The sequence below is a fragment of the Meleagris gallopavo genome, chromosome Z, assembly GCF_905368555.1.
Source record: "Meleagris gallopavo chromosome Z, MGAL_WU_HG_1.1, whole genome shotgun sequence".
Classification (NCBI taxonomy): Eukaryota; Metazoa; Chordata; class Aves; order Galliformes; family Phasianidae; genus Meleagris; species Meleagris gallopavo.
The window spans coordinates 45,965,980-45,989,465 of NC_139435.1; the positions used below are offsets into that span (position 1 = coordinate 45,965,980).

The 23,486-nt window shown below is 38.3% G+C and overlaps 1 protein-coding gene across 4 annotated transcripts in view; it reads left to right on the top strand.

The window, feature by feature from the left end:
- Window positions 1–23,486, top strand: part of VCAN (versican) — a 108,291-nt gene that overhangs the window by 63,179 nt on the left and 21,626 nt on the right. For all 4 annotated transcript variants that reach the window (XM_085212743.1, XM_085212741.1, XM_085212742.1 and 1 more), the window contains exons 8-10: window positions 8,267–13,768; window positions 15,861–15,974; window positions 16,769–16,882. In XM_085212743.1, coding sequence (XP_085068869.1) covers window positions 8,267–13,768; window positions 15,861–15,974; window positions 16,769–16,882 — 5,730 coding nt within the window. The remainder of the gene's footprint in view (window positions 1–8,266; window positions 13,769–15,860; window positions 15,975–16,768; window positions 16,883–23,486) is intronic.

Below are 23,486 nucleotides of genomic sequence, written 5' to 3' on the forward strand. Positions count from 1 at the left end.
CTAGATCAGGTGGGACATATTCACCTGCGTGTCTGTGTGTATAAACACAATGACCTGTTGTAGAGCTTGAACCTCAGGAAGTTTTCTGGTTTTATTTTTGCCACATAATCTTTCACCTTTGAAGCAAATGACATTGGCTAAGAAAGTAAAACTGAGTACATGCCTACTCCATAAAACAACCTGCATTACTCCAACATTAATATGAAATCAACTTAAATTTTTGGGAAACTACCACAGTAGGGAGCCTACTTTTAAGTTTGTTGCTAAAGCCAAGGATTGTTGACATTTACCAGGCGATCGAGCATTAATTACTGGGCGTTTCATGTGTCATGGACATCTGCTTCAGCACTGTGGCTGTCACATTTTGATGCTGGCCCAAAGTTTTGTGGCTACAGGTCATTTTTTTGCTGGGAAGGGGCACTCATTTCCCACGTTAGTAGGGATGGAATTGATTCTGACTTGTTCCAAATGTGTAGTGACAGAAGCATTTTGGACTTGCCATCATGTAAATGCCATCTAGAAAAGGGCAAGACCTGCTTCCTTCTTTACTTGGAAGAGTACCCATGGGATCAAAGCTAAAGTTTTGGTGAGTGGTTGTCTTCCTTTCCCAGCCAAATCTTCTGTCTGCCCTGATGAGCTGGCCTCTGGAGTTGAACTTTTATAAATAACAGTCAGAACGGCTAATCCAGGCTGCACAATTTGACTTTTTACTTTGTTTAGGATTTCAGCTGCAGAAAAGGATGTAGTACTTGCCAGTGGTTTGTTTTGGGTTTGTTTAGCCCTGCAGAGTTTTAGAAGTGTCTTCTCCATAGGCATAAAGTAAAATGTCATTGTTGGAAGGATGCTCAGGAGTGAGACACCGCTGTCTGGAACATAGTTTTGTTAATGAAATATTGGAGCAGAGAGGAAATGGGAACAAAATAGTTGTCCTTAGGATATTGTATGGCAAATACTCACTTGTTATCCAGGAAAGTATATCCTGCACTTGCAAGGGCTCAGACTTGACACTGCAAAAGTGCCATTTTTAACAACTTGACATTTTACTCAATCTGTTTTTTCTTAACAAGCTTACCATTGTGTCAGAGGGGGAAAGCAGGAAGCAATGAGGCTGAAGGAAACGCCAAAGGCTGCCAGAAGGTTTCACGATATTCTTTTATAATAAAACAGTTCCTTTATTTCTGACATGGTTTTTGCATCATCATGTCTATTACTCCAAAATTTGGCAGGGATGCTGAAACAAAACGATGCAGTCCAGAGCCCTGTGCAAAACAGATGTCCAGATGAGTGACACCCTTTACACAGGTGTTTCTGGTCATGGCCAGCAATTCAGTCAAGTGTGAACATGTGGAATGGCATAGTTTGAAAGAGGCTGCAGCTTAAGAACATGCCAGCAATTGATACTGAGGCTTTCAGCAGGGCTGTATCTCACATGAAAACAGAGGTACTCAAATAAGGTAAAGCAGAATGGTGAAGTGAATTTGAGTAGACAAAGCTGACCACCCACCTTGAATGCTTTCAACTCTTACCCATCCAGCTGTACACAAACTCTTCCTTCCTAATATTTGCTTCCAGATATTTGCCTGAATGATTTAGATTTCTTTTCAAGCTCAATGTATAGAATTTATATCTGATTTTTTTTCTTTTTTTTTTCTTTTTCTTTTTTTCAAAACAACTAACATGATTTAAGGAATAGTAACTTCTGACTGTCAGATGGAAAGCAAAAAAAATTTTTGATTAAACTTGATTAAAAGAAAAAAAAACAACCAAAAAACCCAATGGAAATGTGCATTACATCCTTAAAATTTTCTAATGAAAGCCAAAGTTAACAAAACTTACAGAAATATATACCTAACTGGGGAGCACTTTTAAGTGACCTAAATAAAACCCTTTATTTATTTAGTCTGAAGAGTAATCAAGAACTGGCTTTAAGTACACCTCATCATACATGTTATCCATGTTAATGAAAAGTAAAAGGATTAAAATAATCAAAAGTTTAATTATTTCTGGACTTGTCTTTGTTGTCTTTTACTTAGGTGTGTATAGTAGTAGCTATGTTTCTTTAACACCTCAGACCAGCTCCTTGGCAGCATTCCCTCCTTTTTCTGGTGGGGGAGATGAGGTATGCCTGGAGCACTGCTGCACTTTGACCGTGCTTAGGTAGGTTAATGTTATTACAAGATGGCACAAGTTGGAGGAATTGCACATACTGTAGACTGACAGTTGGAATTTTTCTTCAGCAGGAAATGTCTGTATTTCAGAATATTATTTCTTTTGAAATGAGATGAAAAGAATAATAATAATAATTAAAAAAAAAAACCTCTCTATGAAATAAAAGAGTCCAAAAGATGTTATCAGAATGTTTTATTTATGTAAAACAGAAGCATTCTACATCAATTTAAATGTAACTTTTTTATTTATTTTTCTTTTTTTTTTTTTTGAAAAAGAAGTCATTCTACATACCCAGTTCTTGAAACTTTAAAGACTTTTTTTAGTTTTTTTAATTAAAGGCCATCTTGTCAAATTGCTCCTCCACTCATTCAGTATGCTTTCAAATTGAAACATTCATTGAGACTGACACACTGCAGTGGGATTGACTGGGCTTTCTTTCACTGGAAGATTTTCAGAAAGCTGTAGTCCTCAAACTGCTTGAGTCAGCTTGAGCTGCCAAAATGCTCCTCTGCAGAGCTGAGAGCTCTGGGTAGTCTGTGTGTCACTTGGAGCTCTTAGTCATTCCCCAGACTTGGTCTTCTCCAAAGCCCAAATGTGAACCCCCACTGAATTTTTTTACAGTTCAAATAATTCAGTTTGGATGCCTTACTTTGAGGATTACTAAATATTTTATAGAAGAAATGGAAATGTCTGTTGTCTGAATTGATGTCCAGTGACTCTGTATTTGCTGTTGGGAGGTCACACTTGCTAACCTATCTGGTGTGTCCCATAAACGTGTGTGAATTTTCAGACAACACATAAATGAATTTGGGTTCTTCAGAGAGTCTTAATCAAACACAATGTGCATGTTCACTGAAGCATTCCATAGATTTTTCTGTTTGAATAGATTATTCAGAGCATCTTTTTTCCACTGTGTAAGGTTGGACTTAGAGAAATTCTGTGACCCATCTCATGTGGGAGACTAGGCTAAATTCTGTGAATGTACAAAAATGAATCTGATACTGATTTGTGCTTCTGCACCTAGTCCTCACTTCTGACATTGTGCTTTCCATAGCACGTTTTTAAAATGCAGTCATGCTTTGCATTGCCTTTTTCAGAATGTTTTCTAAAAGTCTAATCAATAGATGGTTTGAAGAGGCATCTGCTTGAGATCTCTGACTTGAGTTCTTTTGTCAGCTTGCCCAAGCTGATGATCTGTTCTTCCACAGTGCTAGGGATTACAGTTTTGTCTATCCCCTAATCCTGATCCCAGACACCCTAATGATAGTCCCAGAGCATGTGGTCTATTGGAGGTGATGTTCAAGGCTGTTGTTGAAGTGCATGTTTATCAGAGTGCATGTGATGGGGGTCTTCTACAGGAGGTGGTGGTTGTTGTACTGTGCTGACCAACTGTAGCAAAGAAACAAAGGTACCTGAAAGTAGGTGCAGAGTATATAGCTATGGGGAAGAAACAACGTAATGTAACCAGTAAAGCATTGAATCTAACAACTATACTAAGGAAAAAAAGAGAGGGAGGATTCTGCATTTTTTGTCTTAAATGGTTAATCACTTTTCCTTCTGAGCCAAAGGTTATTTTTTTTTTTAATTTTCACGCAAAATACTACATTATGTTTTTAACAGTCACTAAATATCACATTTACAGAAATGTGATAAAAACACACACGTACAATATACAATATTTTATTGTAATTGTAGTCATAATATGAACTAAATCCACTGCGATATAATTCTGATGGAGCCAAAACAAAAATGTCCTGATTATGAAATGCAGGAATAAATATGAGTAATGCAAACTATCTTGTTTCTTTTATCCTAGCCTTGTGGCTCTGCATTCTTGATAGTGAATGCTATGTGATAGTGTCCCACTGTTGAATGATACTCACATTTAAAAGACAAACAGTCCAAAAAGTTTTTGGTCTTCTTCTAAAATTATCTTTTCTTTTTATCTGTATTCTAAACAAAATACAGAGCCTCAATCAAAGTCCACAGAACACTGTGTGAATCTTTCAGTGGATATCATGGGTTTATCAACCTTTAGTCTTACAAAACAATGAACTACTACTTCTGACACATAACTTTGGAAGTTTCACCATAAGTGGAGAAGTTGCAGAAATCCACAGGTGAAACCGTGCTGTTTGCACAATGTTAGATTGAATGCTAATTTTCCTATTATGAAAAAGACTTACAAAAATATACTTAATGCATAAGTCTACTGGCTTTTATATTTAAATTTTTTAAAAGTTTGAAAAAATCAGAATCTGTTTTTCATTTAACTTTTTATTCTAATTCAGCTGCTTATCAGAAGGGTTTTTAGAAGGAAAGCCCTCTCTAATTCCTGCCCCCCTCCAAATGATCTTGGAAAAGCCTTTTAGAGTTCTCTGTAGAATATTAATACTGTTTAAAACAAACAAACAAACAACAACAAAAAAAACCAACTGGTATCACATGTTATACATTACTTACAAGTGTGAAGGCAGCAGTGAGTAACTTTGGGGCAATTCTTGTCGTTGAGCTTGTGGAAAATTAATTTGACCAAGAATTCCATGTAGAACCAAGGATCATGAGAAGGGATGGAGTGGAAATTAATGCCACCTCCACCCATTGCTCTGTGATTTTCAGTAGTAGCAGTCAAATCCTCTTGTGTCCAAAAAGCGCCTGGAGAAGGGAATTTCCACTTCTTATACACAGTTACACACATTCTGAGATAGATTCTTATGCTATGCAGGTAATTTAAAACATCTAAATGTATTAAATCAATGAAGAAGCACTCTAGGCTTCTTAACCTATCTACATATCTCTTTCATCTTTATTTCACTGCATCTTTATTTCACTGCATACCTCTTCAGTTTTCTCCACAAAAGGCTTTACTGGCAAATCTCTGTTGGACTGGCAATCTAGACCTACTACCCCTGCTTCGACTACTTTTTAACTGCTTGTTCTTACTTTCTTTCTTCTGAGAGTGATAGAAGAGCACCTCTTTGAACAAGTGCTACTTTTGTCTTATTTGTCACTGTAATGTGTGAACTATTGATGAGAGCATTTAGGAACTGAATTCTTTTCCCTTGTCCTCACTCCACCTCTTACTAACATGCTCCAATGTATATGTCTTTCCCTGCAGATGAAATGGGCACAAACATAAATACAGACAGCATCTTTCAGCTACAACTAGACAGCTTAAAGCTATTGTGTGTCTGCCCTGAGCATCCACAAGCCACTTTGATAGATAAAGCTTTTCCCTTCCTATTCACATTTAATGATTGTATGTAATTTTTCATCCTAGAGTCTTGCTTATTCTTAGAGGACAAGATTACATGGTATATGAGCTTATATTGTTTGTTAGATTATTGCTCATCTCTAAGGCTTAAGAGAATTTACTATAGCTGTTACTGCTGAGTGTTGACAACTTGAATAACCAAAACTCCAGTAAGAAGAAGAAATTTTAATAAAAAATACTTCAGTTGGATTCCTTGTTATTTTCTTAAGAACTGGTAGTTTTGTTCATGGGAAAAACAAATCAAGACAATAATACTTAGTATTTGATGAAAAGGTCTTCTCAAAATTTATTATTTGAACATCACACCATAGCCAAGGTTCTTTTATGTGGATCTCTGTGGCATGTGAGATCTTGAAGAAGCTAACAAAGTAGAAGTAATGTCTGATAGAGATCTTTGCATATGTAAGAATTTGTATATGTCTTCAAGGTGAATTTGGAACAGATGTTGTTCATTAATTTATTACCTACTGTGATTTAGCATGAGCTAGTAATTTGAGGGACTCCCAGGTGTGCACTACTACAAAAAGCAGTGCACTGGTCAGAACTTGTTAGTCATGGTATCCTCCTACAAATTATAACCTATCCTGTCCCATCCTGCTTTTTTTTTTTTTTTTTTCTTCTTAAATATGTGTAGTTCTTTGCAAAAGGACACACAATCCTAACAGCTGTATGTGAAATTGTAATAATGCTTATGCCATGTTAGTCTATATACTAGGGTATTTATGCATATTCTTTTATAAACTGTGTACTCAGCCATCTTTCTTGTCTGTACCTATTTTCATTTGTAATTCTCTGGTTGTGTATTTCTGTATTTCACATTATGATGAATTTACCAAGAATCAGAAATTCTGAAAGCTCTCTAGCAGATTTAACTTGCCATTCCCTTTTTCATTAATTGACTTCTTGTGTATTTTTTTAGTTTAGGATTTTGAAAACAAAGTGTACAATTTTGTGCTAATAAGAGCTTCTAATTTTTATGAAAATACAATCACAGACTTTACTGGGAAAATATCCCAATAGCTGGGCAGAATTAGGTATAAGACAACATTTTTCATTGTAGTGGGTAACCCTGAACTTAATTCTGTGCAACCTGAATGGATCTTAATTTTTCCCAAATTCTTCAGCAATTAGGTCATAGCCTCTGATTCAGTGCACTTAATACTTACTCTTTGTGAAATGCCATTACTCTTCAGCTTGAGATTTATCAAAATGAAGATTCAGTGGTACTTCTAAATTTAGCAGTAAGCACAGGGTGAACAACTAGAACATTAATTCTCCATTGAGTTGCAGTGATCTTTCCAAAACCTGAGTTGCAGATTGTTTGCATGCATTAAAAACAAAACAAACAAACAAACAAAAAAAAACAGGAAAAAAAAAAAAAGCCAAAAATTCACCAGTTCAACATGTTTTAATATGTTCTTCTCCAGAATTATCATCTGATTATCTCTGAGGGCTCAGTTGTCCCAGAGATTAAATGATGTTCATAGGTAGGAGAATTACTTCAAACTAATGAAATACTTTTCCTCTTAGTTTTTCATTTCTTTTATTGTGTGTAAATAGTTCTAATGAGGAAGATATACTTGTAAATTTAGCTCTATCATGTATTTAGTTTGCTAAAAGACCTAAATGTATTCTCTGGATAGTAACCATCACTGATGGTGCTGCAAGGAGTCCTGTATGTTGGTTCAGGTAGTTGTAGACAGAGGGTCATTTGTTATTCGAGTTTATACCAGCAAAGTGTAATTTCACTTTGGACAAAATGGCTTTGAACATGGCCTCAGAAGCAGAATATGTTCGTGGACTAACACTTGGAACAAAGTTTCCGGCTTCAAATCAATAGGCTAAGTGTTGTATCAGTCAAAGCCTGAAAATTGTTGTTTATTCCCTCAGACTGTAGTCTGTATGTATGGATGGATATGAGTACATTCAGTGAGGATAGTATTTATTATCTAGACTAGAGGGTTTTAAGTAATGTTTGTTCTGAGAAGGTACATTTATAAAGTGCCAGTGGACTTTATGATTATAAGTCTTAGAGGAATTCATGAGGGCTTCTAGTGTCTACATAAAACTTCTTTCTTCCTTTTTATCTGCCTGGCTCCTAGTCAGAAGACGAGAGGTCTGTAGTCTGTAAGACCGTGTAAATCTTTTGAAGTGAGTATTAAACAGAAAAAAAATAACTGGGCTTTACTCGTGTTACTGTCTGAATGATGACCGATTTTTGAATCTAGTATATTTTTTTGTTATTTATTAAATAATTTAGAATGGCAAATTGCAACGACTTGATAAAGTGAGACTATTTGCTAACCAAGGATCTGAGTGTAAAGAATAGAGCACATGGTGTGGTTTTCATGGTGTTACTAGTAATATGAGTTACTCTGTACTGAAGATAAACGGAGCTATAAAGGTATGTTCTTTATATCCTACTTTAATTTAGATTTCTCTTTGTTTAGCTTCCTCTAAGTTCAGTTTTAGCGAAGGTTAGCTAACATCACTAATCAGCACAAGCATTTGTTGCAGGTTGGAACCAGAGTCTTGTGGTCTAGAAATAGTTCTCATCTCTCCTATATAGCAAAGGAAAGGTTAGCGCTGGTTTGGACAGCATTATGTAAACAGTGAACGCAATATTCAGAAGGTCTGAGTAGAAAGTAAAATACTGTGGAAGCATTTAACATAGTGTGAATGGAAGAATATACTGAATTTGCTGTTTGAATTTTCTGTTGTTCTTTTCTTGCTGTAGAGGATTGTTCATACTTCATGTGTCTGCAATAATGCACAACCATGACTGTTACTTAGGGATTATGAAAAGCTCTTTTTTTTTTGCAGATCATCCGGTGAATGAGTTTTTGGATCTGTTCAGTCGCCACATTCTTCCTCATGCAATAGATGAACCCCATACTGATGCAGAATCATCTCAGACCGAACCCTGTACTTCAGACTCTGTGCAGGATTCGTCTGAATATATAATATTAGATCCTTTCTTTCCAAACTTTATGGACTTTGAAGAGGAGGAAGAAGACTGTGAAAATACTACTGATGTTACAACTCCTCCAGCTTTGCAATTTATCAATGGAAAGCAACAAGTGACAAGTGCACCTAAAAGCACAAAAGCTGAGGAAGCAAGAAGTGATCAAATTGAAAGTGTTGCACATTCAAAAAATGTAACCTTTTCACAAATCAATGAAACAAACACCTTTATAATATCTGAAACTGAAGCTTCTGGTACAATGCAGCCAAGCAAAGCTGGAGAAGTAATAGGGGCATTTGAAGTCACACAACCGACAGCAGATGTTGCAATGTTAGAACCAGTATATAGTGGTGAGTCAGAAGTTACCACAACAGACAAATACTTAGAGATTACTTCTATGTATGAACAGTCACCACAAAAAAATAAGGAGACTGTAATGTGGCATGGATCTGAGGAGAGTTCTACCAAAGACACAAAAGACTTGCTTTTGATTGCTAGTGAATCTTCTGGAGATGGCTCCACTGAATCTGATTTGTCTAGGTCTGTGTACACAGAAGTTGTGACAATGTCAAGTCATGGAGATAATGAAAAATTTTCTGGTACAACTTCTGTTTCTAGTGTCATTTCTGTGGAAAGTTCTGCAGTAACTGCTGCTCCAAGTGCAGGTTTTGATACTGCTACTGTAGGCATAGCTGTGAAAGACTTTATTCCAAAAGATGGGACCACCACTCCAGGAAATTACTATAAATCGACTATTAAACTTGATGCAGAGTACCCTTTTGAAAGCAACCTGGAAGCAACAACTCATGCAACAAAGCCTGAGATGAGTGCTTCTTCTTTTATAGTTCTAGAAGGTTCTGGAGATATAGAAGAGAACAGCAGTTTATCTTCAGCCACAACAGAAACACTTTCAGTGCAAGATATTTCTTTGGGTTCTGGCACAGTACTCCCAACAGAAATTTCTGTAGCCATTTCAGAAATCACCTCTGCTTTGCCTGGAGGAGGAAGAAATCTTTATTCTACTTTTGATCAAAGTTCTGAAGCAACTGTTTCCACCAATTTTGTGTCTGAATTAATTATGGAGCAAGTAGTTGGCAGCTCTGTTGCAACTGAAAAGAAAGTTGAAGATGAAAAAGAATTACAGACTACTGTTTATTCAAGTCAGGAAGTTTCAGCCATTGATGCAAAGGGAAAGTCAGAACTGAATGAGCTTGGAAGCACTACTAATGAAGTCAGAACTGAAAGTCAGGAACAGATCCTTCTCAGAAAAATAGTACCAGTAACAGGTACCATGCATTCTGAAATCAAAAAGGTTACCACCACTCCTTTCTTGAGAGAGAAGAAGCTTTTTATAAATGAAGGATCAGCTGAAGAACCAGCAGACTTTTTTTCAGGGAGTCCCACAAGAATAGTGGTAAGTACTGACTCCCCATTTACTGATTCAGGTTCTGGAGACATAGATGTTATCACTGAGTCTGCTACTTTGACTTCAGTTCCATCAAGGTCTATCATAGAAACACAAACAGTAAAACATGAAGGAAATACTTATGTCATCAGTGTTTCACTGAAGAATGCCACAACAGAATATGAAGAGCACATAGGAGGAAGTGAACCAGCAACATCAGTTTCAACTACTGGGTCAGATAGCTTAACAAAAGAGTCTGAAGTAGCAATTCAGATGTCTGAGAATGTCTTTAGTACAGAAAACCAAGGAGAACAAACACAAGAAGCAGAACCAACTTATACTGCTCCTTCTGACATCAAATCAGGTTCTAGAAGAGAGGTAACATCTCATGTTACACCAGTAATTAGAACAAAGGATTTACAAACAGCTGAAGTCACATCATCTCCAGAATCAGTTGTTAATAACAGCACTCTTGACACCATGGTGACATATGATAGCATAAAAGCAGTAACTGAGTCTACAGAAAGCAAAATGGGAAAAGGCAGCTTTTCAACCGTTTCTTTGGGTAAAATTCTAATGATTGAGTATGGCTCTGGCGAAGAACTCAAAGCTGACAGCAGCACCACAAAACTAATGTCAAATGGACCTACGGAAAAAGTGCTTGAAAGCCATTTTTCACTTTTTGAACAGGGATCTGGAGAAGCAGAAACTTTAACTGAACCATTTACAAAAGCATCAATTTCACCCACTGGGAAACCAGAACCACAAGAGCAGTATGACAGAAAAGCTGTCAGCATGCCATCCACTCTGGTTCATGCCTTCACTACTGAACCTAATGAGCTAGTCACAAGTACTGAACATGACATCACTACTTTGCGAACTGTAACTGATACAAAAATGGAAGAGAAAACAGCTAATGAGCTAATAGTGACATCTTTTGCTACAAATCTTCCTGTGTCAGAAGATGTGCACTCATGGGAAGACAGGCCAAGGGAAATTTCAACAAAAGCAGTAGAATCTTCTGGAGAAGCAATGGAGGATCCATTCTTCAAAAGTACGCAGGCTAACCATGAATATGTGGAATTCTTAGATGTTCCTACTATCAGACCATCTTCAGAAGAAAACAGAGTAGAAGCTGAATCTGGTGAAAAAGTGTTGTTGCCATTTAATAATGACAGAGTTACTGAATCTGCAATAATTGAAAGGATATACTTAAGTTCTCCTGTTACAGATACAGAGCAAGAAGAGAAGTTGGTACAAAATATTTTTCCCACAGAAGATATTCCCAGATTACTTCTGATACCTAAAGAAGAAAAACCAACAAACAATGAGCTCATCAGTGATCCATTATTTTCAGGACAAGGATCAGGAGATGAATTTACTGTTATTCCTTCAGGAGACTCATTGGCTGTCAAAGAAACCACAAATACTTTAAGTCCTCAGTCTTTTCATCCTGCAAGTATAGAACCCGAACTTTCCACTGACAAGACACAAGTCTTTGAAAGTGGAAGGACGGAATCAAATGCTGAAATTAATGGAGAAATTAGAACTACTGCAGCAGAGCTGTTGACAGAAACTGCATACTCAATGGCCACCAGTTCCCCAGCTTTAGAAGAAGAGAGTTCCAGTCACTCCAACTCTAAAGACAAAGAGATAACACATTATTTTGTTGTGATTGAAGAACCTTACAAAAAGGAAGTGGACCATAGGAGTGGAGAAAATGAAACAAACCGGCCAATAGCTACTCCTGGAGATATTTCTTATGAGGAATCTTCACATATGCTGGCTACAGATGATGTAACTCCCGTTTCTGTAGTACTGAGTGAAACTCCTTATCTTGTAACAGAAAAATCTCTTGCAACCTCAGCAACAAAAATGCCAAGCAGAGTATTTCCTGAAAGTTCTGGAGAGGGATCTGGTTGGGATGGTGTTTCAGATTCATTTCCCCCTGATACATTTACTCATTTGACAATACCTCCTGTGACAGAAGTCGAACTAACTGCTTCATCTCAGGTTCCTGGGGAAGTTTATCCTAAAGTTATGACAACAGATGCACCAGGAGATGGATCACAGATTGTGATCACAGGATTAGGTTCTCTTTTAACAGAAGAAAAAGAGATTGTGGCAAATCAAACTGCTGCTGATCCAAAGACAGCTACATCAGAAGAGCTGACAAGTGATACTGGGATGTCACTGGATATTATTCCAGTGGTTGATGACAGAAGACATGTTACACTGAATGTTTCTGTTTATGGTGATATTACACTAATTGAAGAACGACTTCAAATCCCATCTGAAAAAACAACTATTATAGACATGGATCACTCCAAGTCAATGCCTGAAGATATAATAAGTGTGCAGACAATGCCAAATCTTGCCATACAGTCAACGTATGGCAGTGATGATAGCATGAAAGCTGAAGAGGACAAGAATGATTCAACACTTAATTTTTCTACAGTCAAAGAGAATATATCTAGATCTGGTGATAATCTTTCTTTGACTACTTCCATGCAGCCAAGTAGTGAATCAGCAACAGCTGGACATGGACCAAAATTAGTAGACAAGGATTTAGGTTCAGGGTATGCCATGCAGTTTGCAACTGAAACTCTCACAACTACCATACTCAATGAATTGGGAATTTTCCTTCCAACAGTACCCGCGCTGGTAAGCCCCCATATGCCTCATGACTCTAAAAAATCTGAGTTCGAGGCTAAACATGTTGGAAGGACAAGCACGGCAGATGATGTGCATGAGACTTATACTTCAGCAAACAACCAAATACTAACAGATCAAAGTGAAACAATGTCTGTTACTGGGTTTTCTGGAATGGGCCAAGAAGAATCAGGTGACAAAAAGCCTGTGGTTCCTTCCCTCACACCAGATTTGACTACGGAGACAGAAGAGGCTTTGACAACTGACACATTGGATGTAAGTATGGTCACTACACAGAGTATGTCCCAACATGCAACTGTATCATCTAGCAGTAGTGAAGAAAAGCATTCTACAGTATATGTGCAAACAAAATCAGCATCAGCAGCAGAGTATGAAGAAACAGGCTCAGTGAGTTTAAATTCTGTATCTCAAAATCCTAAATCCTCAGTAACTGTTCGGTTAGTTAACGGAGTATCTGAATATCCTGAGGTAATCATTCCAAGTACATCATCTGCAAAGGATTCAGATCAGTCTGCTCACTCATCGGATGGAACTTTCAAAGAGGTTAGTTCTGATATTGCAGCAACTTATAAACCACCCACTACAGACCTAGATACAACAGAGTCTTCTCTGCTAGAGTTTTCTTCTGAGCCTAAACTAGAAAGCATAACTACTGAAAGTTCTCCTCACTTTAATAAACTTGTAACAGAGAGGTCAGAGGAGACAGAATCTTCTGTAAATGATCTGATTATTGAGGAAAATGCTACAGTTTCTGGAGATTCTCCATCAATACATGACTACCCTACTGCTTTTCTGAATTTTGGAGAAAGAACAAGCACGGATGTTCCAAAACTTAGCACAATAGAAGTTGAATTTTCTTCAGAGAGAGTGAAAAATCCCAGTCAAGAAAGTGATAGAAATACTGAGAGAGAGAGACCAAGGCTTTCATCCACACCTGCTTCAGATTCACCCAGCAGTATAGAAATTGGAGTATTTAAACCTGACCAGGAAACAGTTACAATGCTAACTTCATCTTTAGAGCCTTTGGATAGAAGTTTGGAAACACAGTCAGCTTTGCTTGGTCGACAGGAGATCACAACAGTTTCTTCTAACATTGCAACAAACAATGCAGCCCCTGGAAATAATCCTTATTCAAATGAACAGTCAACAATAAGCTCTGAGGAGCTAAATACTATTGAACTTGTAACTTCATCATTTTCTCTTCCGGAAGTCACTAATGGATCAGATTTCCTGATTGGCACAAGTGTGGGTTCGGTTGAAGGCACAGCAGTGCAAATTCCAGGTAACTTCCACATATGATCACTGTTATATATTTTTGTTGTGATATTTGTAAATGAATATCTTAACTCTGATAAGAGGTATGGCAATGAAATACAACAGAACTCGTGAGTTTCAAGCCTTGAAATCAGCATGATGGTAAACTCTACTGTGACAAAATGAAGGAGACCAAAACTCAAGCTCAGTGACATTTCCTGAGTGTTTGCATCGTAGAGCTCTGGATCAGACTTGAGCTGCCTAGCAAGTTCTAAAAGTCAGGATGATAATACTGATTGTGGTAGAGAATTCAGCTGTAATTATTCATTTTTCCAGTTTTCTGTGAAGATATATATAGTTATTTTATCTGATAGCTGTTCTGTGTTTGCATGATGATAGCACTTATACAGCTGGTTTACAAGTAGGATTTTCTAATAATACTTTGCAGAGCAGATCTACCTGCATTTTAAGCACTGAAATTTTCTATTAAAAATACATTTTCTTAGTCTACAAGGTAATTAAAAGACTTCATGAATTCAGTTTATCTGTAGCTTACCCGGTTAATAAAGCGTCTATCTTTCATAAACTATAAATCTTGTTAGACATAATTTGCTACAATATTTTGGTTTACATTAATGGTTATCAGGCATCATTTAATCAAATGCACTGATGGTGCAGGTAGGATCTTTAAGAGGAATGTAACTTCAATTTATTTTATCTAGATATAGCTGAAGAAAGAAAAAGGCAAGTTTAGAATTACATAGCTTTCTATTATATATATATACGTAATATATATATTCAGATAATCCAGGTAGCTATGAATTTGAACATGTTTAGTAGAAAATTATCTGTAGATAAACAGTAAAACATACAGTAAAAACAACAGTAAAAATAGGTGCTTAACATAGGTCTGCTTTTTGGATTTAGACATAAGCAGTCCTAAAAGAACTCTATTTTAAGATTATTAGATTCTTTTTAAAACCTCTATAGCAAGAGTCTGCCCACTTACATACATGCCCAAACTTATGAAGGCAGGATTTTCTCCTGGAGGCTTTAAACAGAACTTAGTTACATCCAGTGAGTAGATAGGGAATGTGGTACCTTAAGAACACCGCCTCTGTAAAAGTTTTATTTGAAAGGATAAAACAGATGTTATCTTTTATTTGTAAAAATAGCCAAACCGCTTTGGGAAAATGTAACCAAAAAATAAAGTTTTCTCATGTCGTTGATTCAACTTAGATTACAAAACTCTTACCCATTTTGTAAGTTAGGTCTTTATTCTTGTATCCCAAAAGGGTTGTCTTAATGATTTTCCTCTAACTCTGAGAAGTGGATATGAATGGTTGTCTAGTGAATTTTTGTGTGAATGATTGCTCTTAGGCATTAAATCAATTGCAAATACCTAGGTATTTAAACACAATTGAAATACACATCACTAGAAGTCATCTCTGCAAGAAAAATCTATTTAAATGATAACTCCTGTAAAACCTGAGGATTTCACAGCAGGTAAGCTTTTATCTTAATGTTTAGTTCAGCTACAAATGTACTCAGTACCTTTATTTGTATTCTTGAAGTGTGGTTTAAGGAAAGGTGAGAAATGTGCATGAATGAAAAGGTATTTTCAAAGAAATAAGAATCTGTGTGCACTGATTGTTTGAATATAATGACATGAAACATCAACAGGCAGCCAGTATATTCAAGAGATATATGTTCTGTGTACCCAATCATTCTACATAAACTAACCCTGTTCAAAAAAAACAAAAGCATTTTCCATTCATTTTGCTTATGTTTAACTCTTTTCAGCTATAATTAATTGTCGTGCCATGCTGACTAAATCCTCAGTAGAGCATTGTGACTGCCAAATGTAGTACAGATTCCAAAAATTATTTATGCTAGTTCAAAGTAAATGCCATGTAATTTTTAAAGTTGTAAATAGTGATGCCTGAAAATAAACTTTACTATTTTACAAAATATCTTAATATTCTATCTTGTTATTGTAGTTTCTGTAACAATAGTAGATCTTGCAATACAAAAATGACGAAAGATTTATTTTTCCAAAAATTCAAAAACATATCAGCTCTTTGAGACCATAGAGTAAACTTTATTTTTCTACTTAACAGGACAAGATCCATGCAAAAGTAATCCCTGCCTTAATGGTGGTACTTGCTATCCACGTGGTTCATTTTACATCTGTACATGTTTGCCAGGTTTCAATGGTGAGCAGTGTGAATTAGGTAAGTTGATGCCATCAAGATACTGGATTGTCTTCAGATTAATTTAAGTATAAAGTTTTCATACATGAGATTTGCAAAAGTAGGTGTTTTTTTTAAGTTGAAGAAAACATGGACATGTGAAAATATTCTGCAGTAAAGCCTTACTTAAGGAGAGACTGTCAGGACTACTATCATTTCCTTTGTTTTCTGCAGGAAGATAAATGATTAAAAAAATACTTAGCCAGTGTTTTTCCTAGCTTACATTGATGAAATTGGTAGTTCGTTAATGGGTTGTTGCTGGTGGAAGTCACATTTTAAATACTGCATCCTAGATCTTTCTCTTTGTCAAGGAATCCCCTGATTACCAGCCAGAGATCAGAGATTTTTTTTTTTCCTTTCATTTGAGATTTGTGAAGATATTTGAGGTCTCCAGTGTTTGATGAGAATTTTTTGTGTGATGGTCACAAATCCAAGCAAAATTCTCTACTGATAATGGTCCTGCTGTGCAAGATAACTTCTTTCTCAGCTACACAATGCAGCACTGAATATTTAGAAATTAAAGCAGGAGTGCAGGACTCTGTGGATCAGTAAAGTCACATTTCCTGAGGAAACTGCTTTTTGCTTTCTGGATGAAGAGAAAGGAAATGTAGATGAAATCAGCTATCGTGCAAATAAAATCACTCTCTTGGATCTTTCACAATACTTCATTTTTCTGGTGTGAACTTGTCCTAGTAATAATTATGAATAAGGCTGAAGAACATTTCCCTTTTGAAAGCTGAGTGAATTATAAGAACATTTTTATCTGTATGTTGTAGATATTGATGAATGCCAGTCTAACCCATGCCGCAATGGAGCCACATGTATAGATGGCCTCAATACCTTTACTTGCCTGTGTCTACCGAGCTATATCGGGGCTCTCTGTGAGCAAGGTAAGATATGTTTTTAAATCTAGAATGACTTAAATCATGTGTATGTGGCTGTGAAAGAGGAAAAATGCTGTCATCTTTTCCATGAGAATTAAAGTGAGTTGAAGTGCCAGAAGCCATGCTTATGTATGTTTCTTCTTAATCATAGAATTGGAAAAGACCTTAAAGATCGTCGAGTCCAACCACAACCTAACCATACTACCATAACTCCAAGAACCCTTCACTAAATCATGGCCCTGAGCACCACATCCAAATGAATTTTAAACACATCCATGGATGGTGACTCAGCCACCTCCCTGGGGAGCTATTCCAATTCTTAACAGCCCTTTCTGTAAGGAAGCATTTCCTCATATCCAACCTAAACTTACCCTGTTGCATCTTGAAGCCATTTCCCCTCGTTCTGTCACCTGTCACCTGTGAGAAAAGATCGGCCCCTCTCTTGCTGTAAGCACCTTTCATATACTGGTGCAAAGAGAGCAGTGAGGTCTCCCCTCAGCCCCTTCTTCCCCAGACTAAGCAGCCTCAGTTCCTTCAGTCTCTCCTCACAGGGAATATTCTCCAAGCCCTTCACAAGCTTTGTTGCCCTTCTTTGGACCTGTTCCAGCACCTCATTGTCCTTTCTGTACTGAGGTGCCCAAAACTGAACACAGTACTCAAGGTTAGGCCTCATCAGTACCGAGTACAGGGGCAGGATGACTTCCCTAGTCCTGCTCACCACACCATTCCTGATACAAACCAGGATGCCATTGGCCTTCTTGGCCACCTGGGCACACTGCTGGCTCATATTCAGCCAACTGTCCATTCTTGTTAAACTCAGAAGTTTATCCTTCTTCCTCTTCTCTCCCATTGTTATGTTACATAGCTATCTACATTATGAAGAGAAGAATGTCTTTGTTTTGTCTTGTCTTGTTGTTGTTATTTTTGTTGTTTTCCAAACAGTGGAGAAACATAAAACTTCTTTTAGACAGATGAGTCATATCAGCAGATAGCTAAGATAATTCCAACTTTATACACCTATCTGTTTCCACACATCACTTCAAACAGCTGTCACTGGAAAGTAGGAAATATCCCACTCAGTATACTAGATTATATATCAATCCTCTGAGGACCGTAAACTTGACATCTTTATCCCAGACTTTTCTAGATTGATTCATTTGGTGTTATTTTAGGACAAGTATGTTGCAGGACCACAATTACAAATAAGTTTTAGAATTATCTGAATTGGACAATTGAAATGAGATCAAACATCTGATTTCCTGTAACTGTTAGAACATTGCCTGCAAGAAATGCTGTTGTATTTAAGAGAAATATCCATGCTGCAAGATATTTACTTAGTGTGTAGATATAGGAGTGCAATAGGGGTAGCAAAATCTGTTCTGCCGGTAAAATTAATGAAGACATCTCTATAGGAAAAAGAAATGGGACCCTAAATGTACTTTCTGAAGCTTATAAAAATATCTTTTTCTTCAGCTGAGTTGTTTCATTCACAGGTGAATGAACTGGACCTTTGGATTTGTGTAAATAATGCTGTGTCTGAACCCTTCGACATGCTGCCTATTTTCAGGCTTGTATCTCATCTTTAGTGAGTGGAAGGCAGTTTGAAAACTCTTCCAGTTCAACCTATAGAGATGTTTCTTAGAATTTAAACCTCTTGAAGCTGACTGGCTCCAGGACTTTTCACTGTTCAGTTTTTTCAGTAGTCTGCCTAACCTTGTGATTTGAAAGGAGTTCTGAATTTGCTCTTAAAAATTGCAAGTCATCAGTATTCTCACAACAAAAGAAAGAAGTGTTTCTGCTCCTCTCCTCTTACCTTTAATTTCAGCAAACGCATAGAAGTGATGGGCTCCGAGTACCATGGTAGCTTTCAGCTGCTTTTTATGACCAACCTGAGAGTACATTCTAGGTGGTTAATGGGAACATTTCCTAGTTTGTCAATCAGAACCAGAGCCCTGCTCACTCAGCTTTGGAATTTAAATTTCCTCTGCTTAAAGTCTTGCAGTGGTTTGAGACTTGGGAAAATTGTTCAGTGCCAAATTTCCACTCCACCAGACAAAATAAAATCATGTTGGCAATTGAGACACAGTTGTCTGGCAAGCAGGCTTTATTTCAAGGCACCAGTCCTGACCTCACTAGATTTAAAGACCAGCCAGAACAACAGAGTATGTACCTCAGTGCCACAGGAAAGGTGGAGTTGAGCACACTAAGATTATATTTCATTACTTTCTCTTTTTTTTCCTGCAGTATATACTACTCATTTTAGAGAGCCTCAAAAAAAGTGAAGTTGAAGGACTTTCTTAGACATGGTGATGAGTATTCAAAATATGATGTAAGTGAGAGGAAGCAATGAATGCACATTGCTTCTGAACATGAAATTCAAAATGAGACTTTTTTAGGATAGTGGATTTCCAGCTGACCTAAAGCCCCACAGTTTTAAGCGTGTGCCATCATTAGGAAATGTGACATGGGGATAAACCCAGGAGCTCCAGTAGGTAGTAGAAGCTGAGGAGCCTTCAGGGTGATCTAAACCAGGGTGAAAGAAATCGGTTCTGAGAACCAGTGAGCTGTAACTGGCTCTCTGACAGACATTTTTCTTGCCAGGTGGAAGCAGTTCAGCAGACAATCCAAGCCCGGGAACTTCTTCCTGAAGAGAGCTAAAGTTGTCTGATGTTACAAATAGAGCAACTGAGGGTGTTTCCTTTTTAAACTAGATTTGTAGGTCAGCATGCCAGCATTACTTCTGAATCAGTCTAGATCAAAGTGGAATGGAGGACCTCTGCTAGAAAATACTCTCTTTTTCCATCACATGCATGTTTTCAAAGCACAGCATGCCACTTATTGACATTTACATGTTATTTCCTAAATGCAGAAATATCCAGAAAAGGTTTTTCAAAGGATGACTGCAAACTGAAGTAGACCTCGGTATGAGCCTTATCCCAGGGGAGCCAGTGGTCATTGCCTTGGCATCCTTCTGTGGAAAGCCCTTCTGAGAACTTCCAGCATCTGCATAAATGAGGTCAGAGCTCAGAGCATCCCAGTTCCGCTGCCCAGAGTGTTGCTTCACACTCTCCATGGCTGAGAAAGGAGGAGGGGGGACAAGCTGGGTGTCTTGCACACAGTTTGTGGAATGAATGCCAGAGAAGGTGTGCAGTGCGGTATATCAATGGATGCAACTGTTGATTCATTATTTAGCTGCCCATATTTGGGATGGGGAGAACCATATTTCATGGTTACATCGGAGACAATAGAATGGTAGGGAGTTACAATTTGGGCTGCAGCATCAAGAATAGCTGGATAGATGAGCATGTATTTCCTTCCTTTTCCTTCCTTGAATGGCTTGAGTTACCTTCGCTTTTTGTTGCCCCCTCTCCCTTGTTATTCTCTCTGGTATCTACCTGCTTTCAAAGCATGTTGTTTGCATTTCAGACTCAAAGTTTGATTTTCTCCACTGCAAGCGCACCTAGCTAAGTCTGTTTACCAAATGCAGTTGCATGCTTGGCCCTGTGTGTTGAAATGATGGCTGTGTGTTTGTTACTGGACATGCCTCCTTGGGATAGTATAGCCAGCTGGTCTGTATTCCAGGTTCTGAAAGCACAACAGCTTTTTTCTTTATAGTTGTATCAGGAACTGTGTTATAGTTTTTTTTTTTTTTTTTAAATAACATTATTCATACATAAATTCTTTGTAGAAATGCTTGTGATTACCTCTGTCTCATTTGATTCACTTGTTCCCAGAACTCGGTAGGCTGGGATGGAAGTATTTGAGAAAGACTCAGTGCAGAGATACTTTCTGAAAACAGATGGTCTCTAGCTGATGTCTGGCAGCTGAGAAAGGGCTATTTTGAATATTTAGAAATGGTTCCTCTTCAAGACATGTGAGATAATGGGCCCAATACATTTGTTAGATACCTTAAAACTGACAGTCACAGATAAAATTCACAGCTGAGTAAGACTCTATGTTCTAATGCCTGTTTTTCAGTCTTTTATTTACTTTATGCCTCTTACAAAATTTATTTAAAGACAAAGGATGTACTGTCAGCAGTGTATTTCAGCTGTTGAAAATCTACTTATCATGCCTTTCTGCGTATTAAATCAATACAGAAATATTCTATTTTTAATGCAGTCTTTAGAGATGTTGTTACATGTATACAACTGCAGTTACAAAGAGCAAGAGCAGTGTGGGTGTCTCCTTGCACACATCACTGGAGACTGTAAGTTGTAATAAATCCTTAGGCTTACTCCAACAACTTTTAAAGTACCACAAATTTAGCATGCAGTTAGTTCAGTCTTTCCATCATATTTTGGAGCAAGGTTTCAGAAAGCTATGATTACAACCCAGAATAAGTATATAATGAAAATGGAGTATTGTATTCAGTAGTTCCGCCCACCTACTCTGCTCTCACAGATGATGGGGTCAGAGAGTTACAACCACCTTCAATTCAACTTTCCTGGTTTGTGGAAAGCATTAAAAGGTATTAAAACCTACACACATACAGAATATTTACCTCTGTGTCACTCTTTTGGCTTTACTAATGTAGTAAGATACATACATGTCAATATATCTGTGTCTGGATAGATAGATGGATCTGCATATGCATGTATACATATGCCTACACGCACACACACATAGTCAGGGCAAATCAGTGCTTGTTTCAGTTCTCTATAATAGAGATGAAACAGTCTGCACAGTTTTATTTGCTGGTTCACATTTTCATCCTCCAGCCCCCTGATTCATCATCTCTTAATTTCTTTTTCCACTCTTCACTCCCCGTTTACTTTTCAGATTTCACTCCTGTCTCTTTTCTTTTGATAGTTTTGCACTACAAGCAGGTGCAGGAGAAGTAATTCAACTGTTCTTGGAAAACATTTGGTATAGGAGGGAGGAGTTATCTGTGCAGCATGGGTGCCTGCGTGTCAGCTCTGAGTACGTATGTTGCAGTTTGCTGTCCACTGCCTTAAGAGAAAAAATTCTGGAACCTATGATTTATGCTTAGGCCATATACATCTCATTCTTTGAGCCTGATCTTTTGGTCTTTCTGCTTCAAGACTCCTTATCTCCCATTCAACCCTTCTGCAGACCCTCTCTCAGATTGTGAAGCTCCTCCTGTGCTGGAGCCAGACTAGCACAGCCCTGATCTGCTCTCCAGCCAAGTGTTCCCAACATGCAACACTGCCTTGTTGTTATCTGGCTTCTTTCCTGTGGGACAAGGTTGTCCCTCAACAGGATGAATAATAAAAGCTGAAGTGCCTTTGGAGAGTACACAGCACTTAGTCAGCAGTGTGTGGTTAAACAAATCATAGAATCACAAGGTTGGAAAAGACCTATAAGATCATCTAGTCCAACCATCTTCTCACTACCACTGCTACCACAAGCTACTAAAGCATATCTTGCAGCTCCTTGTCCAGACGCCTCTTGAACACTTCCAGGGACGGTGACTCCATGACCTCTCTGGGCAGGCCATTCCATTGCCTGACCACTCTCTGAGAGAAAAAGTTTTTCCTCATGTCTAACCTAATCCTCTTCTGATACAACTTGCGGCCTTTCCCTGGGTCCTGTTCTGGACCAGGCCACAGAGAAGAGGCCAAACCCCTCTTCACCCCAACCTCCCTTCAGGAAGTTGTAGAGTGCAATGAGTTCTCCTCTGAGCCTACTCTTCTCCAGACTAAACAATCCCAATTCCCTCAGCTGCTCCTCATAAGACTTGTGCTCCAGATCCCTCACCAGTTTGTTGCCCTTCTCTGGACACGCTCCAGGGCCTCAATGTCTTTTTTGTAGTGAGGGGCCCAAAACTGAACACAATACTCGAGTGTGCGGCCTCACCAGTGCTGAGTAGAGGGGGATGATTACCTCCCTGCTCCTGCTGGCCACACTATTTCTAATGCAGGCCAAGATGCCATTGGCCTTCTTGGCCACCTAGGCACACTGTTGTCTCATGTTCAGCTGAGCATCAACCAGCACCCCTCTTTCTTCTTCACAATCATCTAGCCACTCATCCCCAAGCCTATAACGCTGCTTGGGGTTATTGCGGCCGAAGTGCAGGACCCGACACTTGGCCTTGTTGAACCTCATCCCATTCATCTCAGCCCAGCAATCCAGCTTATCTAGATCCCTCTGTAGGGCCTCCCTACCCTCAGGCAGATCCACATCACCTCCCAACTTGGTGTCATCTGCAAACTTACTGAGGGTGCACTCAATCCCCTCATCTAGGTCATCAATAAATATATTAAACAAGATGGGCTCCAGTACCGATCCCTGGGGGACACATGATGAGGGTGTAATGGGTCGCCAGCTGGACTTAAATCCATTAACCACTACCTGCTGGATACAGCCCTCTAGCCAGTTCCTTATCCAAAGAAGTGTATATCTGTCCAGACCACTGCCAGCCAGTTTCCCCAGCTGAAACCTGTGAGAGACCGTGTCAAAGGCTTTGCTGAAGTCTAGATAGACTACATCAACAGCCCTTCCCTCATCTACCAGACTGGTCACCCAGTCATACAAGGAGATGAGGTTGGTCAAGCACGACCTACCCTTCATGAATCTGTGCTGGCTGGGCCTGATCCCCTGGACACCACACACGTGCCATGCGATCTTACCCGTGATGATTTGCTCC